This window comes from Oncorhynchus nerka, linkage group LG10 (assembly GCF_034236695.1).
Source record: "Oncorhynchus nerka isolate Pitt River linkage group LG10, Oner_Uvic_2.0, whole genome shotgun sequence".
Lineage (NCBI taxonomy): Eukaryota > Metazoa > Chordata > Actinopteri > Salmoniformes > Salmonidae > Oncorhynchus > Oncorhynchus nerka.
The window spans coordinates 40,497,273-40,516,826 of record NC_088405.1 but is presented as its reverse complement, the minus strand read 5'-3'; the positions used below and the strand labels follow the sequence as shown (position 1 = coordinate 40,516,826).

The window sequence follows — 19,554 nt, the reverse complement described above, 5'->3', positions numbered from 1 at the left end:
TAGTCAAGTTGGGAAATGTGCAAATATTTACATACAAATATATAGTCAAGTTGGGGATGATTCAGATATTCCTGTTGAAAAAGAGAAAAGACAGAAAGATATAATCTTACAGTATTGTAACGTTCTGGGTGTAGTGGGTGAGAAGTCAGGCGCAGGAAGCAGAGAGTTCAGGGTAGTGCTAATTTAATGCACAAAACGGCGAACATAAGCCAACCCCACGAAAACACAGGGCGTACAACAAAACAACCTCCCAAACACGGGGACTTAAACTGTCCAGCAAAACCCACAAAATGGGAAACACGTAACCCACAGACGTGCACACAAGTTACACAAAACAATCCCGCACAAAGAGCAGACGGGTCGGCTGGCTAATAAAGCCCAACTAATCAGCAAATACACAACAGGTGTAACCAATAAACAGACAAGGAGGGGGAGGAAAGAATCAGTGGTGTTAAGTGTAAATGAGTGAAGAGGTGTGGAGTCAGGCGCAGAGAGCAAAGGATGTGGGAAAAACAACACGCTTTAATGTCCTGGAAACATAACATGTACAAAAGTGGAAACACAAATGAACAGAAATATAAACGGACAGTGTGAAACCCAAATGCCAACAAAATACACTCAAACAAAGAAACAGGAGAACAAGCCCGCACGAAACAGAAGCGGGCTGAACAGACTATATATAACCCTATCCTAACAACCAAACAAGAAACAGGTGATACCAATTAGACAGAACTAAACGAACACAGAACAACGGATCAGCGATAGCTAGTAGACCGGCGACGACGACCGCCGAGCACCACCCGAACAAGAAGGGGAGTCACCTTCGGTAATATTCGTGACAGTACCCCCCTCCTGACGCGCAGCTCCCGCAGCGCGCCGACGCCGGCCTCGGGGACGACCCGGGGGTCGAGGCGCTGGGCGATCCGGACGGAGGCGATGGAATTCACTCAACATAGATGGGTCTAGAATATCCCTCACCGGGACCCAGCACCTCTCCTCCGGACCGTACCCCTCCCAGTCAACGAGGTACTGCAAGCCTCTCACCCGGCGTCTCGAGTCCAGAATAGCTCGTATCTTGTACGCCGGGGACCCCTCGATGTCCAGAGGGGGCGGAGGAACCTCCGGAACCTCATCTTCCTGCATAGGACCAGCTACCACCGGCCTGAGAAGAGACACATGAAATGAGGGGTTAATACGATGGAAGTAATAATCGATAACAAACCTCATTTATTCTCCTCAGGACTTTAAATGGCCCTATACACTGCGGACCCAGCTTCCGGCAGGGCAAGCGGAGAGGCAGGTTTCGGGTCGAGAGCCAGACCCTGTCCCCAGGTGCAAACACGGGGGCCTCACTGCGGTGACGGTCAGCGCTCTTCTTCTGCCTTATACTCGCTTGGCGTAATGACTCTTGGACCGCCCTCCAGGTCTCCTTAGAGCGCTGTACCCACTCCTCCACCGCAGGAGCCTCAGTCTGGCTCTGATGCCACGGTGCCAGGACTGGCTGGTACCCCAACACGCACTCAAATGGTGACATGTTGGTAGAGGAGTGGCTTAGTGAGTTCTGGGCTATTTCTGCCCAGGGAATATATCTCGCCCACTCCCCTGGCCGGTCATGGCAATACGACCGCAGAAACCTACCCACCTCCTGGTTAACTCTCTCCACCTGACCATTACTCTCCGGGTGATACCCTGAGGTCAGGCTGACCGAGACCCCCAGACGTTCCATAAATGCCCTCCAAACACGGGAGATAAATTGGGGGCCCCGATCAGAAACTATATCCTCGGGCACCCCGTAGTGCCGGAAGACATGGGTGAAAAGAGCTTCCGCAGTCTGTAGGGCGGTAGGGAGACCGGGCAATGGGATAAGACGGCAGGACTTAGAGAACCGATCCACAACGACCAGGATTGTAGTGTTACCCTGAGAGGGGGGGAGGTCAGTAAGAAAATCTACCGAAAGATGGGTCCACGGCCGTTGTGGAACGGGAAGAGGTTGTAATTTACCTCTTGGCAGGTGTCTAGGAGCCTTACTCTGGGCGCACACCGAACAGGAGGAAACCTAGAATCGCACATCCCTCCTCAAAGTGGGCCACCAGTACTTCCTCTCAAGACCTCGCACTGTCCTATAAATACCTGGGTGACCCGCCGAGGGTAGACAATGAGCCCATCGAATCAATTGATCACGGACAGCCAGCGGCACGTACCTACGACCCTCCGGACACTGTGGAGGCGCAGGTTCCCCCCTTAGCGCCCGCTCGATGTCTGCGTCCACATCCCATACTACTGGTGCCACCAGCTTAGCTGCCGGAATGATGGGAGTAGGATCGATGGACCTGTCCTCAGTGTCATAGAGTCTTGACAGCGCGTCAGCCTTAGTGTTGAGGGAACCTGGTCTATACGAGATAGTGAAACGAAATCTGGTGAAAAACATGGTCCACCTTGCCTGACGAGGATTCATTCTCCTAGCTGATCGGATATACTCCAGGTTACGATGGTCAGTCCAGATAAGGAAAGGGTGCTTAGCCCCCTCAAGCCAGTGTCTCCACACCTTCAGGGCCTCAACCATAGCCAACAACTCCCTATCCCCCACATCATAATTCCGCTCCGCTGGCCCGAGTTTCTTTGAAAAAAAGGCACAGGGGCGGAGTTTCGGAGGCACAACCGAACGCTGTGAGAGCACCGCTCCAACCCCAGCCTCGGATGTGTCCACCTCTACTATAAACGCCAAAGAAGGGTCCGGATGTGCCAACACCGGCGCCTCAGTAAACATCGCCTTCAACTTATGAAAAGCTCCGTTCGCCTCTGCTGACCACTGCAAACGCGCCGGCCCCCCTTTCAGCAGTGAGGTAATAGGGGCAGCTACCTGACCTCATGAGCCGTCCCCTCTCCTATTCTCGCTATACACCAAGTCACTTGGCTCTGTCATAACCTCACATGGTCTCTCCTATCATTGCTATGCAGACGACACACAATTAATCTTCTCCTTTCCCCTTCTGATGACCAGGTGGCGAATCGCATCTCTGCATGTCTGGCAGACATATCAGTGTGGATGACGGATCACCACCTCAAGCTGAACCTCGGCAAGACGGAGCTGCTCTTCCTCCCGGGAAGGACTGCCCGTTCCATGATCTCGCCATCACGGTTGACAACTCCATTGTGTCCTCCTCCCAGAGCGCTAAGAACCTTGGCGTGATCCTGGACAACACCCTGTCGTTCTCAACTAACATCAAGGCGGTGGCCCGTTCTTGTAGGTTCATGCTCTACAACATCCGCAGAGTACGACCCTGCCTCACACAGGAAGCAGCGCAGGTCCTAATCCAGGCACTTGTCATCTCCGTCTGGATTACTGCAACTCGCTGTTGGCTGGGCTCCCTGCCTGTGCCATTAAACCCCTACAACTCATCCAGAACGCCGCAGCCCGTCTGGTGTTCAACCTTCCCAAGTTCTCTCACGTCACCCCGCTCCTCCGCTCTCTCCACTGGCTTCCAGTTGAAGCTCGCATCCGCTACAAGACCATGGTGCTTGCCTACGGAGCTGTGAGGGGAACGGCACCTCAGTACCTCCAGGCTCTGATCAGGCCCTACACCCAAACAAGGGCACTGCGTTCATCCACCTCTGGCCTGCTCGCCTCCCTACCACTGAGGAAGTACAGTTCCCGCGCAGCCCAGTCAAAACTGTTCGCTGCTCTGGCCCCCAATGGTGGAACAAACTCCCTCACGACGCCAGGACAGCGGAGTCAATCACCACCTTCCGGAGACACCTGAAACCCCACCTCTTTCAGGAATACCTAGGATAGGATAAAGTAATCCTTCTCACCCCCTTAAAAGATTTAGATGCACTATTGTAAAGTGGCTGTTCCACTGGATGTCTTAAGGTGAACGCACCAATTTGTAAGTCGCTCTGGATACGAGCGTCTGCTAAATGACTTAAATGTAAATGTACTTTACAGGAGGAACTTCCCACCTGACTTCCTGTGCAGGGTCCACAGCCAGTTTACTGACGGCAATCAAGAAACGGTCAGTGAGGTCTTTCTTCCCCGACAGGAGACGAGCCGTCCCCATGACCTCAGCCAGTCTCTCCAGGTGCTGAGCAGTGCAGCTCCTCACCGCAGCGTTACGGTGGCTGAGGAAGGAAAAACAGAGCACATCAGTTATATGTCATAGAGATACATGAGTTAGGAGATGAATGATAATGGATTGTATTGATGAAGTCTCATCGATGGATCAAAATGTTCGGTAAGACTTTATATTAAGGTCACTTAATATACCATTTATAAACTGTTTGTAAAGAGTTTACTTACCATTTATGAATCATTATTGCTACCTTTGTAAATGTCAATAAGAAATCTATAAATAGTTATTGACACATTTAAAAATGCTATTTTAAATGATTTGTTCATGAGGTGTTTGATTATAGTATGTTCACAATTTGTAAATGATTAATAATGTACTACTAATGTACTATAAACCAGTTATAAAGGAGTTACTGTCAAGGCATTTGTTAATGGTTTGACTCACCATTTATATACATATTTATAAATGTATTTATAAATGTCACAAATGGTGTATTTATTAATGAGTGCATTTATGAATGTGAGTACATGTACTTACGAATACCTCAGTGCCTCACTAATAGCCCCTAATCTAAAGTGTTCACTATATATACTTTATAAATGTTTATAAATGACTTGTTACTCCCCAAAGGCTAGCACACATCAGTAGACAGTACCTCTCCACCAAGGGCTAAAAATAATCTAAATAACGCAATGGTAAAATAAGAAGTACGCAACACAAGGAAGTATAAGACATAACAAAAAAATGTGATTCCATTCAAATGTGACGTCTAGCGTTGGGGTGAGTTGCTGCCGGAAGTGTTGTGGAATAACCTAGCATGCTGATGAAAAAGGCAGTTAATTAAAAACTAGCAGTATTTCAATCTTCTCAATTTTGAGGCTTGGATAATGGGATAATTTGTGGAAGTCCGGATCTACCCCTTAGTGAGTGTTAATTGACCCCTCTCCCTCTTTACCTCAGCCCACCGACCAGCAGGGCATTCATGACACGTGTAGGGGTGCAGCTCTGCACCATGTGACCCAGGGCAAAGTTGGCGCCCTGCCGGATGAAGGCGTTGGCCTCGCTGGCTTTGTGCAGCAGCACGCGTGCCGTCCCCTCCACCTCACTGTCCATGACCCTCTGGAGGTGGACGTACATGTCACCCAGTGTGGCCATGGCAGCACAGGACACTGCAGAGCGCAGGTTCTTCACCTGAATCATAATAACACGCACAGGACCAGCTATTAATGTTGAGCAGAACAACCCACGAACATCAGAAACATGACACAATCATTTGACTTGTTCTCCAAATGTAGCAGATTTGTGCAGATGAATGAATAGGGCAGTGAATGAATACAGCTACCTCATTTATAATGGCAAGGCAGATATCATGGAGTTTAGGCATCAGTATGTCCATGTGGTTCTGAGCCATCACACGGAGAAAGGTCAAGCCCTCAATCTTCTTCTCCCTGCAATTCAGTGAAAGAAACGTAAGCATTTTCCACAACATTTTCCAAAAACATTATAATGATGTTCATCAATTAGGACTCTGGTCTCTTAATTTCAGAAGTTTCTACGCTCTGTAGCTCAAATCTACTTTTCCAAGGACACTACACTGTGCTTCCTTTAGCCTAGCTCCATTGGTCTTGTCTACAGTGAATGCTCACCAGTCATCAGAGGCAGAGTGGAGCAGCTTGAAGGTCTTAGTCAGGGCCTGCTCTGGGTTGGACAGGGGATGCAATCTGGCCTGGTTCTTAATTTGACCCTTTGGCTTACTGGCTGCCATCTTGTCTATGGGTTGACAGCAGACATCTATCTCTCTATGAACTGTATGTATTTATTTATGTATTTACTCATTTCCATATCTGTTTGTAGCTTTTAACACTAGTTCATTATGATATCATTTTAAATTTAGCACATATATTTTTGGTGCTCTCCCTGCTCAGAAACAGGGTCCAATTAGCCTTGAGTAAAAGTTATTATTTACATTTACATTCGTGTGAATACATGAGAGGGACTGACCTGAGCCGGTGGCAGCCTTTGGCAGGCTAAGGAACCTTATAGGCCGAGGCTGTTTGCTCCTGGGCTTGGTAGGAGGGGGAGCAGGCCTGGGTGGGCTGTCAAGCGACTTGACCGGGGTCCCGACATCCAAGTAGTCACGGAGCTCCGCAGGGGTGTTCATATCCACTGAGCTCAGGCTTCCCAGAGAGCTGGTTGCTATTTCCCCCGTGGACATGTCCGAGCCCAAACTTCTCCTGCCCATGGCCTTCACCTCATGTACCCCCTTTGGGGTAGACCAGAAAAGAATGCTCCCATCATAGAAATACATATAGAACTAGTATATACATAAACTAATACAGAGAGATCCTGTATTCTAGGATCTATTCTATCATGCTGTTTAAACCGATACCCCCTGTATTTAGCCTCGTTATTGTTATGTCATTGTGTTACTTTAATTATTATTACTTTTTACTTTAGTTTATTTGGTAAATATTTTCTTAACTCTTCTTGAACTGCACTGTTGGTTTCACGGTAAGGTCTACACTTGTTGTGTTCGGCACATGTGATCGATTTGATTTTAAGACATGGAACCACTATCTGTTTTGGCAATTTATCAGTCCAAGTATAATTCTGAACTGCAGATTTTCACATTTACAATAAATTCGAAGTCCATCCTACCTTCCAGTCCTCCTCCTTCAGGTGAGCCTCGATGTCCCTCACCTCCTCCATCAGGTCAATGGGTCCGTTGTTGTCAGCACAGCCCTGGTCCGACTGGACTATCAGGGCTTTGACTCCCCGCCTGCCCTTCTTCTTCTTGCCCCTCTTGGAGGGAGCTGCAGTGGGAGGGACGGGAACAGGCCACACGCTACTGCTGCTGAATGACTTATTTACCTGGATGGACTCCAGAGAGTGAGATCCGGGTCGAACTTGGGCTCCGTCCACCCCCACCATGTTCTTCAGTGGGGCCAGAGCTATGTGCTCAAGCCTTCGTGGCAAAGGCCTCGGTGGAGCTTTCGGCCGCGGAATGCACTGAATAGAGGGGACGAAGTGGTGCGCGAAGGTGCTGCCAACCCCGATGAGAGCAGTCCGGACATAATTCTCATGGATAGCACTTATCTTTCTTTGCTTTGTTTCCATGGCCTCTCTCTCAGCTCTCTGCATCTGCAGAAGTCTGGCATCACTGATGAAGCCACGATGGCCCTCTGCGATTGGGTAGCTCTCCTGATAGCCCTGGATCACAATGGTACAGTATGAAATGTATAGCAGAAGTGAAGAAGGCAAAATAGTTTCTACAGTGTGTCATGAAAAACTTTTAAGCTAAAGATTTTTATGGATGTAGGCCTACTGTATGTCTATGAAACTACAAAATAAACAGTGATATTTTTGGAAAAACTGATGAGCCTTACAAAACTTGAAAACTTGTCCTGGTCATCCTGTTGGTTTAAAGCCATGTTTTGCTTCCTCAGGTTTTCGATGACGCTCTTCATCTGTGAGTTCTCCTTCTGGAGTTTGTCAAACTCACTTGATTTTCTCCCTCGATAAGCCATTGATGATAAATATTAACACTCTCAAAATAAGAACTTAACCTATCAATTCAATTCAATTCAATTCAAGGGCTTTATTGGCATGGGAAACATGTGTTAACATTGCCAAAGCAAGTGAGGTAGACAACATACAAAGTGAATATATAAGGTGAAAAACAACAAAAATGAACAGTAAACATTACACATACAGAAGTTTCAAAACAGTAAAGACATTACAAATGTCATATTAAAGGACACAAGATAAAATAAATAAGCATAAATATGGGTTGTATTTACAATGGTGTTTGTTCTTCACTGGTTGCCCTTTTCTCGTGGCAACAGGTCACAAATCTTGCTGCTGTGATGGCACACTGTGGAATTTCACCCAGTAGATATGGGAGTTTTTCAAAATTGGATTTGTTTTCGAATTCTTTGTGGATCTGTGTGATCTGGGGAAATATGTATCTCTAATATGGTCATACATTGGGCAGGAGGTTAGGAAGTGCAGCTCAGTTTCCACCTCATTTTGTGGGCAGTGAGCACATAGCCTGTCTTCTCTTGAGAGCCATGTCTGCCTACGGCGGCCTTTCTCAATAGCAAGGCTATGCTCACTGAGTCTGTACATAGTCAAAGCTTTCCTTAATTTTGGGTCAGTCACAGTGGTCAGGTATTCTGCCGCTGTGTACTCTCTGTTTAGGGCCAAATAGCATTCTAGTTTGCTCTGTTTTTTGGTTAATTCTTTCCAATGTGTTAAGTAATTATCTTTTTGTTTTCTCATGATTTGGTTGGGTCTAATTGTGCTGTTGTCCTGGGGCTCTGTAGGGTGTGTTTGTGTTTGTGAACAGAGCCCCAGGACCAGCTTGCTTAGGGGACTCTTCTCCAGGTTCATCTCTCTGTATCAGGGGTGTCAAAGTCAAATGGACGGAGGGCCAAATAAAAAAATCAGCTACAAGACGAGGGCCGGACTGTTCGAATGTTCATTGAAAAATTTTTAAATGACGCATATAGTCTAGTGAACCTAATTGAACCTACTGAAAACCTAACAAATATATTACAATATGATCAGATAAATAAAGCAATATTTTCTTATGGCTCTGTCAGTAATCTTTAATTTTCAACAGACACAAAAGACAAATTTCCTTTATATAAATATCCCCATAACATGAACATTAAATGAAAGAAACCGGTATTCAAGGCACCATCAGTAGACTATATTTTCTATTTTAGCAAAAGTGGGCTAAATTTACTTCAAAGAAAAAACAATAATAGCAATTTTCTATCATCCACTCAACTGAAATATTTTTAAAATATAATTGGATTGAAATACAAAAAAATAAAGTGCAAAAATCTATTAATCAAAAACAACACTTTGTTTAAGGAGAAGTAACATGCAGTGAAAACAAATATTAAATTTTAACTTTTAAACTTGAACTGAGTAAAAACTCTAAATATGTGATTGCACAGTAATGTTCACTTGTTTGAGGTTGAGGGTGATACTTGGTGGTGTCCCATCTTTTCCACAAGTTCATCAATGTTCGGGGTAAGGCTCTGAGCTGAAGAAATCCTCAGAATTGAGTGGAGGTGTTCAGCAGTAAGTCGACTTCTGTGTGATGTTTTGTTCAGGTTCATCAAAGAAAACAGTTGTTCACACAGGTATGTGCTGCCAAACATAGACAACGTTTGAGCAGCCTGGATGCGCAGCTGGGGCATTGTGCCGGGAGGAAACGGGCGAACTCCGCAGCACCCACTGCCGCATATTTTGCCCTCAGTGCATCATTGCATTGGAGGTCAATCAACTCCATTTGGAGGTTTGGTGGTGAGCTTTCCACGTCAACAGCAAATGGGTTACCGAGCAGTTCCAACCTGCTTTTTGTGCTTCAAAGTCAGCAAATCGGCGTCGAAAGTCAGCGGCAAGCATACCTATTTTATCAGCCAACTGTGTGCTCGGGAACGCACTGGTAGAGAGCTTCTCTTTCATGGTCTGGCAGCTGGGAAAGTGGCTCAAATTTTCTTTCCGCATCTGCGTCTCCCCACAGAGTCAGTTTGGTTTTAAATGCCTTCACTGTACTGTACATATCAGAGATGACACGATCCCGACCCTGCAGCTGCAAGTTTATTGCATTCAGATGACTCGTAATGTCACACAGAAAAGCCATTTCACACAGAAACATTTCGTCTCGGAGTTGTGTTGTGTCTTTCCCTTTGCTGTCCAAGAACAGACAAATCTCCTCACGAAGCTCGAAACATCTTTGAAGCACCTTTCCCTGGCTTAGCCATCGCACCTCTGTGTGATAAGGCAAATCACCATGCTCCGTTTCTAACTCCGTCAGAAATGCCTTGAACTGGCGGTGATTCAAACCTTTGGCTCTGATAAAGTTAACTGTGCGCGTGATGATGCTCATTACATGCTCCATTTTCAAGGCTTTACCGCACAACGCTTCCTGGTGTATGATACAATGATAAGCTGTCAGCTCACCTGTCGCGTTTTCCTCTTGCATCTTTTCCCGTATCTTCGCCACCAGTCCGCTCCTGTGTCCACACATCGCAGGTGCTCCGTCGGTTGTCAAACCCACGAGTTTTTCCTAAGGCAGCTCCATCTCATTTACACATCTTGACACCTCTTCATACAAATCATGCCCCGTAGTTGTGCCATGCATAGGACGTAAAGCCAAAAACTCCTCTGTCACGCTTAGGTTGGAGTCCACTCCGCGGATGAAAATTGACAACTGGGCAATGTCAGAAATGTCGGTGCTCTCATCCACAGCCAAGGAATATGCAATAAAATCTTTTCCTTTTTCACAAGCTGCTCTTTTAGATTGATGGACAACTGGTCTACTCTCTCGGCAATGGTGTTTCTGCTCAGACTCACATTTAAAAAGAGTTGCCTTTTTTCTGGGCAAACTTCGTCACAAACTTTAATCATGCAGTTTTTGATGAAATCCCCTCCGTAAATGGCCGGGCTGATTTAGCGATCTCTTCTGCCAAAATAAAACTGGCCTTGACAGCAGCCTGGCCTTGTGATTTGGCTTTTTTGAACAGAGCCTGTCGAGATTTGAGGCCTCGTTTTAATTCCTCTGCCTTTTGTAGCCTTTGTTCCATGTCCATATTCTTGTTTTTGTCCGCGTGTTTCGTTTCATAATGTCGTCTCAGATTATACTCTTTCAGTACCGCCACACTTTCTCCACACAGAAGACACACAGGTTTTCCAGCTACCTTCGTGAACATATACTCCGACTCCCACCTTGTTTGAAACCCCGGTTCTCAGTATCCACCTTCCGTTTTGCCATTTTTGATGGGTATCTGAAAGTTAATTTTACTGTGATGCTGACGACTGCTGTGCCAATAAATATTGAAATGAAGCAGCCTACTGCTCGGTGCGTCACCTTTGCATTGTGGGAAATGTAGTATTGGTGCGTGTAAAAGATCTGCGGGCTGCCGGCTTGCTGCGGGCCGGTTCTAATAATAAATCAAGATCATCCCAGGGGCCGTAAAAAACCTTCTTGCGGGCCGGATGTGGCCCGCGGGCCTTGACTCTGACATATGTGCTGTAGGTGATGGCTTTGTTATGGAAGGTTTGTGAATCGCTTCCTTTTAGGTGGTTGTAGAATTTAATGGCTCTTTTCTGGATTTTGATAATTAGTGGGTATCGGCCTAATTCTGCTCTGCATGCATTATTTGGTGTTTTACGTTGTACACGGAGGATATTTTTGCAGAATTCTGCGTGCAGAGTCTCAATTTGGTGTTTGTCCCATTTTGTGAAGTCTTGGTTGGTGAGCGGACCCCAGACCTCACAACCATAAAGGGCAATGGGCTCTATGACTGATTCAAGTATTTTTAGCCAAATCCTAATTGGTATGTTGAAATTTATGTTTCTTTTGATGGCATAGAATGCCCTTCTTGCCTTGTCTCTCAGATCGTTCACAGCTTTGTGGAAGTTACCTGTGGCACTGATGTTTAGGCCAAGGTATGTATAGTTTTTTGTGTGCTCTAGGGCAACAGTGTCTAGATGGAATTTGTATTTGTGGTCCTGGTGACTGGAAGTTTTTTGGAACACCATTATTTTGGTCTTACTGAGATTTACTGTCAGGGCCCAGGTCTGACAGAATCTGTGCATAAGATCTAGGTGCTGCTGTAGGCCCTCCTTGGTTGGTGACAGAAGCACCAGATCATCAGCAAACAGCAGACATTTGACTTCGGATTCTAGCAGGGGGAGGCCGGGTGCTGCAGACTTTTCTAGTGCCCGCGCCAATTCGTTGATATATATGTTGAAGAGGGTGGGGCTTAAGCTGCATCCCTGTCTAACCCCACGACCCTGTGTGAAGAAATGTGTGTGTTTTTGCCAATTTTAACCGCACACTTGTTGTTTGTGTACATGGATTTTATAATGTCGTATGTTTTACCCCAACACCACTTTCCATCAGTTTGTATAGCAGACCCTCATGCCAGATTGAGTCGAAGGCTTTTTTGAAATCAACAAAGCATGAGAAGACTTTGTTTTGGTTTGTTTGGTTGTCAATTAGGGTGTGCAGGGTGAATACATGGTCTGTTGTACGGTAATTTGGTAAAAAGCCAATTTGACATTTGCTCAGTACATTGTTTTCATTGAGGAAATGTACGAGTCTGCTGTTAATAATAATGCAGAGGATTTTCCCAAGGTTACTGTTGACACATATTCCACGGTAGTTATTGGGGTCAAATTTGTCTCCACTTTTGTGGATTGGGGTGATCAGTCCTTGGTTCCAAATATTGGGGAAGATGCCAGAGCTAAGTATGATGTTAAAGAGTTTTAGTATAGCCAATTGGAATTTGTTGTCTGTATATTTGATCATTTCATTGAGGATACCATCGACACCACAGGCCTTTTTGGGTTGAAGGGTTTTTATTTTGTCCTGTAACTCATTCAATGTAATTGGAGAATCCAGTGGGTTCTGGTAGTCTTTAATAGTTGATTCTAAGATCTGTATTTGATCATGTATATGTTTTTGCTCTTTGTTCTTTGTTATAGAACCAAAAGATTGGAGAAGTGGTTTACCCATACATCTCCATTTTGGATAGATAATTCTTCGTGTTGTTGTTTGTTTAGTGTTTTCCAATTTTCCCAGAAGTGGTTAGAGTCTATGGATTCTTCAATTGCATTGAGCTGATTTCTGACATGCTGTTCCTTCTTTTTCCGTAGTGTATTTCTGTATTGTTTTAGTGATTCACCATAGTGAAGGCGTAGACTCAGGTTTTCCGGGTCTCTATGTTTTTGGTTGGACAGGTTTCTCAATTTCTTTCTTAGATTTTTGCATTCTTCATCAAACCATTTGTCATTATTGTTAATTTTCTTCGGTTTTCTATTTGAGATTTTTAGATTTGATAGGGAAGCTGAGAGGTCAAATATACTGTTAAGATTTTCTACTGCCAGGTTTACACCTTCACTATTACAGTGGAACGTTTTACCCAGGAAATTGTCTAAAAGGGATTGAATTTGTTGTTGCCTAATTGTTTTTTGGTAGGTTTCCAAACTGGATTCCTTCCATCTATAGCATTTCTTAATGTTACTCAGTTCCTTTGGCTTTGACGCCTCATGATTGAGTATTGCTCTGTTTAAGTAGACTGTGATTTTGCTGTGGTCTGATAGGGGTGTCAGTGGGCTGACTGTGAACGCTCTGAGAGATTCTGGGTTGAGGTCAGTGATAAAGTAGTCTACAGTACTACTGCCAAGAGATGAGCTATAGGTGTACCTACCATAGGAGTCCCCTCGAAGCCTACCGTTGACTATGTACATACCCAGCGTGCGACAGAGCTGCAGGAGTTGTGACCCATCTTGTGACCTATCTCTGTGAGAGATCTATCATGAAATGAAATTTTGCTTGTCAGATGGAACCAGCAATGATATCATGGCAAGGCTTCCGTTACATTGTGATGTCATAATGGGGTCTGTTGACAGTGCTGAGCACAATCAGCACATGGTGAACATTAATGAAAGCTTTTTGATTCCCATGTAAAATTATGTATGTGGTGAATTTGTAAATATATATATATATATATAAACTCAGCAAAAAAAAGGACCCTGTCTTTCAAAGATAATTCGTAAAAAGCCAAGCAGCTTCACAGATCTTCATTGTAAAGGGTTTAAACACTGTTTCCCATGTTTCCCACGCACAATCCCTACATCAGTGCTCAGACTTTCCGCAATAAGCTGAGAGGCTGAACTGAGGGCTTCTAGGCCTGTTGTAAGGCAGGTCCTCATTAGACATCACCGGCAACAGCGTCGCCTATGGGCACAAACCCACCGTCGCTGGACCAGAAAGGACTGCCAAAAAGTGCTCTTCACTGACGAGTCGCGGTTTCGTCTCACCAGGGGTGATGGTCAGATTTACGTTTATCATTGAAGGAATGAGCGTTACACCGAGGCCTGTACTCTGGAGCGATATCGATTTGGAAGTGGAGGGTCCGTCATGGTCTGATGCAGTGTGTCACAGCATCATCGGACTAAGCTTGTTGTCATTGCAGGCAGTCTCAACGCTGTGTATTACAGGGAAGACATCCTCCTCCCTCATGTGGTACACTTCCTACAGGCTCATCCTGACATGACCCTCCAGCATGACAATGCCACCAGCCATACTGCTCGTTCTGTGCATGATTTCCTGCAAGACAGGAATATCAGTGTTCTGCCATGGTCAGCGAAGAGCCCGGATCTCAATCCCATTGAGCACATCTGGGACCTGTTGGATCGGAGGGTGAGAGCTAGGGCCATTACCCCCAGAAATGTCTGGGAACTTGCAGGTACCTAGGTGGAAGAGTGGGGTAACAAGGTACAGCAAGAACTGGCAAATCTGGTGCCGAACTGGCAAATGCAGTTGATGGCCACACCAGATACTGACTGTTACTTTTGATTTTGACCATTGATTTTGATTATTCCATTTCTGTTAGTCAAATTTCTGTGGAACTGGTTCAGTTTATGTCTCAGTTGTTGAATCTTGTTATGTTCATACAAATATTTACACATGTTAAGTTTGCTGAAAATAAACGCAATTGACAGTGAGAGGACATTTCTTTTTTTGCTGAGTTTATATATATATATATGCAGTATATATACACTGTATACAGTTGAAGTCGGAAGTTTACATACACCTTCGCCAAATACATTTAAACTCAGTTTTTAACAATTCCTGAAATTTAATCCTAGTAAAAATCCCCTGTTTTAGGTCAGTTAGGATCACCACTTTATTTTAAGAATGTGAAATGTCAGAATAATAGTAGAGAGATTGATTTATTTCAGCTTGTATTTCTTTCATCACATTCCCAGTGGGTCAGAAGTTTACATACACTCAATTAGTATTTGGTAGCATTGCCTTTAAATTGTTTAACTTGGGTCAAACGTTATGGGTAGCCTTCCAAAAGCTTCCCACAATAAGTTGTGTGAATTTTGGCCCATTCCTCCTGACAGAGCTGGTGTAACTGAGACAGGTTTGCTTGCTCGCACACGCTTTTTCAGTTCTGCCCACACATTTTCTATAGGATTGAGGTCAGGGCTTTGTGATGGCCACTCCAATACCTTGCCTTTGTTGGCCAAACTTTTTATGGCTGCAGGGGCCGTATTGAGTAGCTTGGATGAAAAGGTGCCCATTGTAAACGGCCAGCTCCTCAGTCTCAGTTCCTAATATATGCATATTATTATTAGTATTGGATAAAAAACACTCTAATATTGTCTGTGAGTATAACAGAACTGATATTGCAGGCGAAACCCTGAGGAAAATCAAAACAGGAAGTGGCTTCTATTTTGAAAACTCCATGTTCCATAGGCTCCCTTTGCTCCATTTAAAGGGATATCAACCAGATTCCCTTTCCTATCGCTTCCTCAAGGTGTCAACAGTCTTCAGACATAGTTTCAGGCTTTTATTTTGAAAAATGAGCCAGAAAGATAACATCGCGTCAAGTGGTCACATGAGTTTTGCTTGTGCAACAGAGTTTGGACAGCTATTGCTTTTCCCTCTCCTACTGTGAAAGACATTTGCGGTTGATATATTATCGATTATATATTTTAAAAACAACCTGAGGATTGATTATAAAAAACGTTTGACATGTTTCTGTGGACAAACAAACGGAGGTATTATGGATATAAAAATAATGTTATGGAAAAAAGGAACATTTGTTGTGTAACTGGGAGTCTCGTGAGTGAAAACATCCGAAGATCATCAAAGGTAAACGATTAATTTAATTGCTTTTCTGATTTTCGTGACCGAGCTACTTGATGCTAAGTGTACTTAATGTTTAGTCGAGCGATCGATAAACTTACACAAACACTTGGATTGCTTTCGCTGTAAAGCATCATTTCAAAATCTGACATGACAGGTGGATTAACAAAAGGCTAAACTGTGTTTTCCTATATTGCACTTGTGATTTCATGAATATAAATATTTTTTAGTAATGTTTATTGAATGTAGCGCTATGCTATTCAGCGGTTGTTGATGACACTTATCCCGTTAACGGGATTGCAGCCATAACAAGTTAATCCCTTCTCTTAACATGTATGGCCCCAAAACATAATCAAGCAGCTGACCAATTACGCAAGACTTTAGTTTGAAGTTAACTGAGATTAATCAACAACTGGATACATTTCTTTATTTCTAAAGTGAAACTATCCTCCGCATTGGAGTATCTCTACAAGTACAAGTTTAACCAGTATTTCAGTTGTTTTACCGTCCCATGAAGAAGTGCGGCAGGCCTGTGAGGAAGGATCCTACAGCCATGAGGAAACAGCCCATAGCAATGAACCTGGGCCGGTGCAGCTTCGCCCCAAAATGGCTGACCACAGCCAGGAACAGCAGGTTACCTGCAAGAAACCACAACACTGCAGTAGTCAGGAAGAGCAAATTATAAACACTGTTATTTTTTAAACTAAAAATGGCATATCAGTTTGGATACTAGGCTGCAACAACATAGCATCAAATAAAACAATGTTAGGGGTTTGACAGTAGAGTCATAGACAAACGCCAGTCAATCAATTAATAGGAACAACTATAAAACTGGACAGTATTGAGAGCAGACTCTGATTGAACCACAAAAAAAATGGATCATACTGTAGTCTGTATCTGGTTTTTACTACATGAATTCTCAAGCAACTCAATGTTATTGTTGAAACCCATCTCAAAGCTGCCGTCTATGAGTCCGATGAGAGAGCTGGACAGGTCAAAGTGTCTCTCTGAGTGATGGCACTCTTCATGTAGGTCCCTGACAGAGCTTTGGTGAAGGAGGCGAACTACAGGGCCACGATGAACTGCTGACAAACACAAGAGAGAGAACATTAGTGTGTGTTTGTCCGTGTGTATGTGCATGCGTGGATGCGTGTGCAGACAGAGTACATGTGTAGCTGAGGTGGCCTGCAATAGTAAAAAGAACGGACACAAGTTTACGTCTGCAAAGTTCTGCCGTTTTCTTTATTTTGAAGAATATTTTTTTATCTTGTTCAATTGTCTATTTTCTTGTTAGTACTTTGAAAATATTCACATCAAACAAGTGCACACTTTAAATTACACAACATAAATGCACTTTACCTAAAGCAGAATTCAAAAATGTTCCACAAATAACCCTGTCTTAGTGTACGGTTTCACATGAAAACCACAATGTATTTCAATTCATACAATAGAAACACCTATATATGAAACCATAAATAACTGAATGTTTCTCTATATACCGCTACTCTATAGAAAAGTGATACATTCAGCTTTAAGATAGTGGCACCTCCAAAAATCGTCCACTGTATGCAGACTGAGCGTGCTCGGCCACTTTACCAGCTATTGAGCACAATTTTACACAAAACCATCAATAACATGTAAAACCAACTCAGAAATCCCTAACAAATGGATTCTTGATAAAAAATCTCCTAGACAAAATCCAGTACAAGTCAGCTACTCAGTAAACATAGTCTTTGTGACTCGTAAATGTTTTTTTTTTACCTCAGCTAGCATCAAGCTAACATACACTCTCACTCAATGTAAATCACGTTCTTCTCACTCAGTTCGACACAAAGCCAAAACAAAACCTTTCCTAACGTGATAATATCTGGACAAAGTTGTTAAATAGCATGGTATTACATATTGTGTATATATTTGAACGTTTGAAGTGCTGTTACATACCTGTAATAGTAAAAAGAACAGACACAGTTTACCTCTGTAAAGTTCTGGTCCTTATTCTGCAGAATGGTGAGCGCTTGGCCAAAACTTGCTGTTTCTCCTGCTACAACAGTGCAACAGCGCCATCTATTGGCTTGATGGACTGCTAAAGCTAAAGTATGTAGAAAATCCCATTAAGATTAATTAAGACAAATACAGAAACAATTAGGGGGGATAAATAATAAATGGGTGTCTGTTTTTAGTGACTTTGTTTTCAACCCATTACACATGCACAATCATACATGTGCATTTAAAGCATTATTAAGATCCTTGAGTGTGGAACTGCAGGGCGTTTACGCAAAAAACACATGAATTTCACATGTGAACACGGGAAGTGTACCAAAAACATGTTTTAATGTAATCTTATGTGAAGATAATGTGATAACATGTAAAGCAACATGAGACGCTATCCGAAGCGGTGCAGCCAACGGGTTTCTCCACGCATCGCGCCGACAGAAACAAACACCTTTCTGGTAAGAAGAGGGGCGGGGGCGTATGCCTTATGGCTAACGAGACATGGTGTGATGAAAGAAACATACAGGAACTCAAATCCTTCTGTTCACCTGATTTAGAATTCCTCACAATCAAATGTAGACCGCATTATCTACCAAGAGAATTCTCTTCGATTATAATCACAGCAGTATATATCCCCCCGGAAGCAGACACATCGATGGCTCTGAACAAACTTTATTTAACTCTTTGCAAACTGGAAACCATTTATCCGGAGGCTGCATTCATTGTAGCTGGGGATTTTAACAAGGCTAATCTGAAAACAAGACTCCCTCAATTTTATCAGCATATCGATTGCGCAACCAGGGGTGGAAAAACCTTGGATCATTGTTACTGTAACTTCCGCAACGCATATAAGGCCCTGCCCCGCCCCTTCGGAAAAGCTGACCACGACTCCATTTTGTTGATCCCTGCCTACAGACAGAAACTAAAACAAGAGGCTCCCACGCTGAGGTCTGTCCAACGCTGGTCCGACCAAGCTGACTCCACACTCCAAGACTGCTTCCATCACGTGGACTGGGATATGTTTCGTATTGCGTCAGATAACAACATTGACGAATACGCTGATTCGGTGTGCGAGTTCATTAGAACGTGCGTTGAAGATGTCGTTCCCATAGCAACGATTAAAACATTCCCTAACCAGAAACCGTGGATTGATGGCAGCATTCGCGTGAAACTGAAAGCGCGAACCACTGCTTTTAATCAGGGCAAGGTGTCTGGTAACATGACCGAATACAAACAGTGCAGCTATTCCCTCCGCAAGGCTATCAAACAAGCTAAGCGTCAGTACAGAGACAAAGTAGAATCTCAATTCAACGGCTCAGACACAAGAGGCATGTGGCAGGGTCTACAGTCAATCACGGACTACAGGAAGAAATCCAGCCCAGTCACGGACCAGGATGTCTTGCTCCCAGGCAGACTAAATAACTTTTTTGCCCGCTTTGAGGACAATACAGTGCCACTGACACGGCCTGCAACGAAAACATGCGGTCTCTCCTTCACTGCAGCCGAGGTGAGTAAGATATTTAAACCTGTTAACCCTCGCAAGGCTGCAGGCCCAGACGGCATCCCCAGCCGCGCCCTCAGAGCATGCGCAGACCAGCTGGCCGGTGTGTTTACGGACATATTTAATCAATCCCTATACCAGTTTGCTGTTCCCACATGCTTCAAGAGGGCCACCATTGTTCCTGTTCCCAAGAAAGCTAAGGTAACTGAGCTAAACGACTACCGCCCGTAGCAATCACTTCCGTCATCATGAAGTGCTTTGAGAGACTAGTCAAGGACCATATTACCTCCACCCTACCTGACACC

General features: G+C 44.2%; 2 protein-coding genes across 8 annotated transcripts in view; both read right to left on the bottom strand.

Moving 5' to 3' along the window:
• The window catches only part of LOC115102709 (TOG array regulator of axonemal microtubules protein 2-like), a 61,995-nt gene that overhangs the window by 6,502 nt on the left and 35,939 nt on the right, over positions 1-19,554 (bottom strand). The window lies entirely within an intron of this gene.
• Positions 167-17,803, bottom strand: LOC135559636 (TOG array regulator of axonemal microtubules protein 2-like). Of its 7 annotated transcripts, XM_065023325.1 has the most exons (11): positions 17,698-17,803; positions 16,642-16,841; positions 16,262-16,394; positions 7,457-7,584; positions 6,729-7,280; positions 6,072-6,333; positions 5,717-5,840; positions 5,413-5,518; positions 5,026-5,261; positions 3,961-4,119; positions 167-1,162 (listed from the first exon to the last, which is right to left on the bottom strand). In XM_065023325.1, exons 4-11 carry the CDS (start codon positions 7,535-7,537, stop codon positions 766-768), a joined length of 1,917 nt encoding a protein of 638 aa, XP_064879397.1. In that variant the 5' UTR covers positions 7,538-7,584; positions 16,262-16,394; positions 16,642-16,841; positions 17,698-17,803; the 3' UTR covers positions 167-765. The 7 variants fall into 7 exon arrangements, with proteins under 7 accessions (XP_064879397.1, XP_064879396.1, XP_064879398.1 ...); XM_065023324.1 differs by having other exon boundaries at positions 16,262-16,841; XM_065023326.1 differs by having other exon boundaries at positions 16,262-16,838; positions 17,698-17,799.